Source organism: Homalodisca vitripennis, unplaced genomic scaffold (genome assembly GCF_021130785.1).
Source record: "Homalodisca vitripennis isolate AUS2020 unplaced genomic scaffold, UT_GWSS_2.1 ScUCBcl_8415;HRSCAF=16521, whole genome shotgun sequence".
Taxonomy (NCBI): domain Eukaryota; kingdom Metazoa; phylum Arthropoda; class Insecta; order Hemiptera; family Cicadellidae; genus Homalodisca; species Homalodisca vitripennis.
The window spans coordinates 3779-12816 of record NW_025784532.1 but is presented as its reverse complement, the minus strand read 5'-3'; the positions used below and the strand labels follow the sequence as shown (position 1 = coordinate 12816).

Genomic DNA, 9038 nt, shown 5'->3' with positions numbered 1-9038 from the left:
ATTAATACCTTCAACTATTTTATTTTAAACTGTTTGGTGCTTTAAGGATTTAAGATACATTTTTAACTACTTCAGATATATTACGCCTTTCATTTAAAATCTTTTACAATTAATTTTTTAATGCAAATTGCTACTTTACAGATAATTATGTTTACTTAGAAATAAATTATGACATACTAACAATATAGAACAATTATTTTTAATATCGTATCCTTATTTTAGGAGGAGTTCCCGCTAACTTGCTTCCGGTCAACGTCCACCGGGGCAGCCGATGCCGTGAGGGGAAGAGTTGGATTCAGCCAGGGAATCCACATGTGGGCGATCCACTGGCCTGCTGAGCTCCGTGGCTTGCACCCTATGGTGGGTGTGGGTACAAAAGCCGCTGATCTACACGGCAACGGAATCAATGTAAGTTCTACATGTCTACAACACAGATTATGTGGATAAATTTCTTTTTCAAAATAGTTCATAATTGTTTGATTGCATAAACTAATATTATATCACCTATGCATACTTTTCCTTTCACATTTTCCAAAGGAAAAGATTAAATTGAATATTGTCAGTGCATAATTCCTAGGTTTTTTATAAGAATTACAACGCCTTTCATGTCCTTTGAATGTTGAATAAAACCTCATTGTTTGTTTCAGTCTATCGTGGGGAGTGACGACCAGTCCTGGGGATGGAACCTGAGCACTCTGAGACTACGTCACGACTGCAGCATGGACAGTGCCGACTATCCTGTTGTAGCACCTTACGATGATTTTGAAGTGCCCGACAGTTTTGGTGGTAAAACTTTAAATCTGCTGTTAATTTAACAAATTATAAACATGTATATTCATGGTACTTTTGTCCGTAATATTTCATATTTCAAGCACCATTCTAATAAGTTTCTGTATGTTTTAGTTGTACTGGACATGTATAAGGGAACACTGGGTTTCCTCATCCGAGTTGGCGACAGAAGATGTTACCTTGGAGATGCCTTCACTGGGCTGCGTGGGAAGGTGCTATTTCCCATCATTAGCACCAGCTCAGTGCCCTGCCAGGTCACCATCACTTACAACGGCGGCTTGGACTGTGAGTAAACCTTTCATTTCTGTTGTAATTTATTTTCATGTTTCACAATAGACACGTAAAATATATGGAATGTGCATTAGGTTTCTGAGAGATATTTGGCTGAGGTGAATTTCAAATCTATGCGTTATTACATATCTAACGAAACGTGTTTGGTGTTTCAGCGGAACCCCGCTCCTTGATGGAGATTTGCAAGAAGTCCATCATGCAGACTGTTGAAGATGACGACCTTGAAATGATAGAAGAGCTGGACTTGCCTCAGACAGTTATTAAGTATTTATTAGACTAGGACTAATGTAACCTATTTCCATCTTCTGACCTGGTGACGGTAGAATAATTAGGTAGTGCAGTAGTGAATAATTTTTGGACGTGTTTATTAAAACGTAGTTTACTTCTTAATTTTAAATAAATTATATTGATAAATAGAATTATTTTACAGTAATACAAATACCATGTCTATATACATACTTAGTTATAGTTATAATAAGTTATACTTTAGTTATAGTTTATTATGGTGATGGTTAATAATATACACTTTTATATAATTATATTATTTATCTTGCATGTTATATTAGATAGTTTAATTTTGTTTATTATTATTTGTATTTGTTTTTATGCTTTTAATATGTAACTAATGTTTTTTAGGTTAATGGCTATGACGCTCCTTCATTGAGAAGGATAGCCAAAACACATTTTTAAGGCTGCCGTTGGAGGTCCAAAGCCCTCATGAGAAAAGCCGATGGGAAGTGTGACTCCGCAAACATTGCAGGGAGAGAGTGATGAAGTATGCGGTACTCCCGAAATCGTAGCAATACATCTGCTACCCTTGAGTAGGCTACCATGTGACAACAGGTTTGCATATACTCGTCTCCTATTTTATATTAGGAACAACTATATTTAAGTGCGGTATTTTCGGTTGGCGGAATATATTTATATTCCTTATTTATATTCATTTTGTTTGAAGGCTTGTTTAAAAGGCTCTCTAATAAAATGTAAAATTTTAACTTTTAAAGTAATTGCCAAACTTTCCTACCTATTCTGACAAACTTAGCTAGAATCGTTTGGTTATGTTTAAAAATTATTTTATTACCTTTTTCATTCTAGTGCCATCAAGTTCAAGAAGTGTGTTCATTAATTAACTCCATATTTTGTCAACTTTTAACTTTCGCCCAAAATGGGAGAACCCTAAATAAAGAGTATTTATTTGCCCAACACAAATAAAGGTCGAAGATAGAGAGACGTGGCAACTTACGATACTTGTGTGTTTTGTAATCAACAATTGGGGGAGAGTGGGAAGGAGTTGGTTCCGTTACAAGCGAAATGAAACATCGAACAGGATATTGTCGAGAAAAAATATTGCAACCATTTGGTATAAGGAGTTATTATTGTGTAAGGTGTATGTAATATTTATTCATAATGTGAGGGGTTGTCAATCATTTGTTTAAACTTTCAATTAGGAGCTGCCCAGGTCCCAACTGGCTGAGTGGAATTGGGTTCCTTTGTGGTTACCTTGATCTTTGCGCTCCTAGGTACCCACGAAGGATAAAGGCGTGAACAGCAAAAAGTTGTGTTCATTTTAATTAGTTCTAGATTTCATAATACCGAATTTTTGGTTAAAATAGAGGAATCATGCCCATCTTCTAGCATAATAGTTACGTTTTTCTGTTGCTACTTATAGGGTTCTTACCCGTATAGACTGTACTGCCTAGTATTTATATGTTTACTTGATTAATTCCTTGGCTTTTGAACCGTTTCAGCTTAGTAAATGTTTGGAACAAAATTCATTTCACGTAAGATTTATTAATTTTCTTGTTATATAAATTTTATTTGTAATTTCTAATTTATTTTTAATTTTTATTATTTCTAAGATACGTCTGGATTGTAGTTATTTCGGATGTGGGCTCTGTTTTTATGAAATAAAATACAAATTTTAAAAAATTGAAATTTTTAGGTGAAATTTGACAATTTCAATGTAAAATGTGAAATTTGACATTTTCAATGTAAAATGTAAAATTTGAAATTTTCAGTGTAAAATGTGAAAATTGAAATTTTTATGTAATATGTGAAATTTGACATTTTCAATGTAAAATGTGAAACCTCTCTGTACCGAAAGCGTGCGAGAGAGTCGGTGCCTAATGATATTCGAAATAAGAAAACCACATCTTACTTTTGTTATTGTCTTTACTTAGTTGATAAACATATGAAAGCTGTTTACGAGAAGCATTTGTCAAACTTTAATTCTGAATAACTTTTCTAGCGGGATATATTAGCCTAAATATTTGTAAGTAATTGAAATTAGTATATGCTAACTAAATAAATTAGCAATGCCTTACTAATTCTTGTTTAACTGTTAAAAATAATCAATTTTATATGCAGTAATGAACAGCTTTTCAAGAAAATATAGTCTATAATATTGTACTCATTCAGTTAGTTACTAAACCTTACTCGAGAGCTCTTTTGTGTTGTGGAAAAGTTAAAATTGTCTCAGTCTATCTACTGAGGCATATAATTACATCAGTACTTGGAAATAAGTATTTTTTTTTTTTAAATCATATATTTTATATTAATGTTGTATTTTTCTAAATTTAATGATTGTTTATGGAGATTATCATAATACAACAATTCATTTGTACTCTTTTGGAAAATACATGAAAGGGGTCTTTTTTAATTGTCTCTTAAACCAAAAGCGCACAGAAAGAATAGATTTATAAAGTCTCAGGTATTTGACACATCAGTTACACTTGGATATGTTCATGCATATGTGATAAAAAAACTATAACAATTAAGAGAACTATATTCTAAATTATGTCTTACAGAAAATGTTTAGACAATTTGCAGTAAGATAGGAATAAGTTGAAATAATTGTACGCTATATATAATTCATACTAAACTATAAGTAATAGTTGAAAACTGATTCAAACAGTTTAGTAGAGAATTATGGTCTATAGATTTAAATGTATTAAATTATTTGGAATAAAACACCAGATATCTCTTTCCTAGTACAGAGATATCAAATAATGAATTTAATTGATATATTAATATACTCGCCTTATAGAGTCTAGAGTCATATTTAAATATTTAATTTTTCAATCAACCTTCGGTGCTGCCCCGCGCTGATGGCCGGAGGCACTCGCATTTTGGGTGGCGGAGTGTGATCAAGAATAAAAACAAGTGTCGTGTGTTTTTTTTTCAATAAAGAGTTTTGTTTTTGTTTGGTAATGTTTGTTTTTGTTGAATTTTTGGGTTTGGAGAAATTTCTTAGCTAGTAACCAATTGTAATTCATTATAATCATCCGTGAATGAAACATTAGCGTTGGGGGCATAGTGTTCTGTCACTCAACTACATCGTTTTATAACGTTCTAAGTTCATTGTTTTTTACATCAATAAGAGTTTTTTACATCCATAAAGTTTTAATAAAATAAAATTATATAAAAATATTTTCCTGCGCTTTAAAGACCACGCTTTACTTGTTGTCTGATTCTCAATATTCCTTAGAGAAAAGACCACTGTGCCTGTTCATATGTTTATTACCTTATAAAGGAATATTTCAAATTGATATTTCTTTTTAACATTTAACTTTTTAACAATGCTTTCTTCTTAATGATAGTGTTTATGATGAAGGTCTATATTAGGTGGGACCGTATGGTATTTTTCAAAGGGATTTAGAAATATATATATCAAATAAATTTCAATGTGTATTGTGTGATCAGAGGTTAAGTTACATTTTTAATCAGACCTAAAGAGCCCATTTATTTTAGTTAACCAATTGTAATTCATTATAATCATCCGTAAATGAAACATTAGCGTTGGGGGCATAGTGTTAGTTCTGTTACTCAACTACATCGTTTTATAACGTTCTAAGTTCATTGAAAAAAATTTAAGCATTGGGGGCATATAACGAAATCTGACCTACAACAACTTAATTAAAGCAATGTATGCTATCTGAATGAAATTTAAAAAATCTGACTGAATTGTGTTAAATTTTTTAAACTACTTATTTAAAAAGACAGTACAGTGCAGTTTTGCAAAGCAATATAATCTATAATTTGCACCTTCATGAATTAGTCTCTGAAATTTACACCAGAGCTCTCATATTGTACAAGAAACAAAACAAGTCAGAGGAAATCGAGGGGTTTCATATATAAAAATCCTTAACGGCATTCTTACATTCAATCTTCTATTTTTAAATAACTTTATTTCCATTTCGTAATTTAAAACAAAGTAAACAAACACTGCATTCTAAAATGCTGTTATGAGATACTATAGATTGCTTTAAAACATACTTTTCATTGGAAGTATAATCACCTAATGTATGTACGTATAATCACCAATACAGCATATTTAAGTTTATAAATGTGCCTCCGTTTTGTGGCTAGCCAAGAAGACTAGTAAAGAGAGTAACGTCTTATTAAGTTTAACCATAATTACAAATTCAGTTGGAGGAACAATTGTACAACTAATTTTAACTGTCAAATTACGCAAACGTTTACCCGTAACATTTTTAGTTAGACACAATATATAACCTAACAAAATCACATCAATAAATAGTTACAAATACAGGCGGCCCCGTGAAAGTTATAAATAGTTGTTGGATATAGTACATTGCACTAGAAAATTGGAAAATGTTAATAAAACAACATAAAAACCTTCATATCTGAGTTATAAAACACGTATAAAAGAGATATATGTAAATATAGGTTTGATATTACCGGGATTTGCAAATACAACGTAAATCGATGAATCATAAATTTTCACTATATATGTAAATTACTCCGAAACTTTTAAGTGATTCTGAAATCAGCATTTCTTTTCCCTGGGTAGGGTATGACACATATTTGGTAACTTAATGTTGCAACGTGAACAGTTTGACAGACTTGTTGAGTGCCGGTTCTATTACTATTTCTAAGAATTATAAAAAGGAGAGTCTGCCATTCTTACAGACCGCAAAAGTATAATTTATGATGTCGGCAAGGGTTAGTAGACTTTCGGTTCTGGAATTTTCCAACCTAAAGAGGTCAGTACACCATGGTCATGCCAGGTACCGGGCGACCTTCTTGGAAGTATAGTTTGCCCGCTATCCCAGAGGATTACAAGGCGACCTTTACACCCGAATGCGCGCGCACCGTGATTAGGGCAGCCCACCCTACCTACCCTGACTGAGATGACTCACATAGTTGGCCTTACTCTGCAACATTGATATTGTTATATTTGTTATGTTATGTTGGTTAATATTTCTTAAAACTATGAAATCTGCATTTTATTTCTTGCAAACCGAGTCCAAACACAAAATAACTAAATATTTTTAACGTATCTTAAAAATAAAACTGTCAATGATTACTGTATTTAGAAATACAACAGGAATGTCGAAGACATTTCGTGTTTGCTCTCTATTATAATCAACAAATCATAAAACAATTCACTGTATTTGTTGCCTACATTTAGTCGCGATTATCCACAAATTAGTTTTTGCTATGTTTTAAAACACTAAAACGGATGTTTAAAGAGAACATAGAGAGGAACGATGAAGAACATTTTTTTTTAATGTCAAAAAAGTAAATTCTAGTTATTTGTGTGTTTTCAAATCATTTGGTTCATTATATTATGTATTTAAACCTTGCGTTAATGGAAGTTAAGAATTTTCAAAGATTGTTAAGCTACATTTTCGTCATACATTTAAATATGAAATACATACATTTTTTAGGATTTCAGTATTGTTCATATTATACATAGGACAAAAGAGTTACATAGTAGTTTGGTTTAAAATATAAATTTAAAAATATACATAAAGTGAGAGTATGGGTTCAATAACAGTGGATCAAGTATGTTTTGCTAATCAATGTTTATTTAAAAATAAAACAATTTGTACATAAAACATTTTTATATATAGATAAATAATGTTTTCGTTTAGTAGTACCTAGAGTCAATATAATTCTTTTTAAGGTTCAAATGGCTTTTAAATAGTCCTCCTCTAACAGAAAATAATAATTGAAGCTATTTCAATAATTTGAACTATTTACTGAATACAAAACAAAAAACCATACAATAGAAAATATATTTAAAGACATTTGAGAATCATTCTAATTAAAATTCATCATAAAATTCTCTATCAAATCTAATGTAAATAACCGGAAAATAGATACCTATTACTTACAACTACACAATATAGAAGTTTAAACTGTAAAAAGGTAACTTTAATAACTTTTACAATGATATATAGTAAGATTGAAATTATAAAAATGCTTTAGAGGCAGCTGGGCAACTTTTATAGTGTTCCTTATGAGTACCAGTACAATCAGACCAATGTGTTAAAGATGTCGTATCTAATGATTACCTAACTATCGTAATTGCGCAAACCCTCATAATAAGGCAGAAATATAGATAGAGAAATGTAAACTAATGTTATCTTCCAAAATAACTTTCCTAAGTTTTGTAGTTGCCTATAGACAGGATTTTAACATATTACAATAATCTTAGTTAATCATTTTCAACCCACCTCTCATACAGCTGACTCTCTCCGACATTGGAAACTTTATAGTAAATTTTTCCTCAGCACAGTAATACCAATTTAGTGTGTCAAGTTATATGTATTATAATATTAATATATAAATGAAGCCTATATAATTTTTAAGGTTGCTAATTAATGGGAAATTATTGCTAGTTACGTACTATTTTATTAATGTACACGTTTCTAGCCATCGTAAATATTAAACAGATTTATGTATCATTCAACAATATGTAGCTTTCTTGACTTAAATTGATTGCTATGAATTCGTAGAAAAAAGTAATGCAATATTTGCAAGTATTAAATAAATAATGTGTTAAACGCTCGAATATGAATTTAATCCAAAAGAATAAATTAATGATGTAATGTTCGTATTATAACAGGCACAAATTAAATCGCAAATACCTTTATTTATATGTTTATTGACCCAATTAAATTTTTTACGCTAAGAACTTAAAAATTCTGGGTATTGTCCTAGGATTTATAATATTTATTTTAGGCAAATCTAATTACTAATCTTATTCTACTGCTCTGTATTTCCTGATAATATAGTAACGTTAACCTCCACTCCAGGCTCCCCCACTACATAATTGCCCCGCCCACTCCTCTTACCCCCACCATCGGCAGCGAGACCTCAGAGACCACGCCGAACTTGGTCAGTCTCTCTTGAGGAGTGATACTGTGCTTGTCGTACGAGTTTTAACAGCGAAGACCATGCGTCCCAACAACTTGATTAGGCGGCAACGCTCAATTAGAAAGTGGCGGAGGTGAGTAATTTTATTAATATAGAATGAGTTGTTACAGTAAGTTTATAAATTTCATATATTCATAAATGCGTGGTAAATATAACTTTTTTATACTGTTAGTGAATAGTAAATGATTAAATCAAGTAATACTAACAAAAATAAAAAGTGAAATAATTAAACTCGCGTGGAAAATATAAGTTTTTTATATCGCTGTAAAATATTGTTCTTGAATGTTCGAAAAGTATTAACTAGTAAGTAATAATACGCTTTATTTTACTTTCTTGTCTTGTTATAAATAATAAACTTACGGTTGGTATGTTATATCAATTTCTATCAGATTTATGTTTATTGTTATTAGATTGTTCTAAGTAAACCCCTAGTTAAAAAAATATGATATCGAACATTTTACTGCGTTAAAAAAATAACGGTTATACTCATATTATAGTTGTTTTCACTGTATGATGTTACTCTTTAAGAACGACATATGTATATATTATTTTAATTCTTATATAATATAAAGATAGAAGATATTTATAAAGTTATTTTAATGAAAATTAATTTTGTTTTTGAATAGATAATTAGCACTTTACTTGATTTCATAGTAATACAGTTAAATAGATAAATGTGCGAGAAAGTTTGAACAGACTTGATGTAATTACAGATAAAAAATTTTAATCAACAGATGTTTTAAAATATTTTTTTGTTTTGAAAACTTGAC

At 30.7% G+C, this 9038-nt stretch overlaps 1 protein-coding gene across 1 annotated transcript; it reads left to right on the top strand.

The window, feature by feature from the left end:
• The first annotated feature begins 601 nt into the window (after nucleotides 1-601).
• Nucleotides 602-8244, top strand: LOC124374432 (protein gustavus-like). The gene is made up of 4 exons (XM_046832643.1): nucleotides 602-786; nucleotides 904-1074; nucleotides 1236-1344; nucleotides 8148-8244. The coding sequence occupies exons 1-4, from the start codon at nucleotides 720-722 to the stop codon at nucleotides 8242-8244; spliced, it is 444 nt and encodes a 147-aa protein (XP_046688599.1). The 5' UTR covers nucleotides 602-719.
• Nucleotides 8245-9038: the final 794 nt, after the last annotated feature.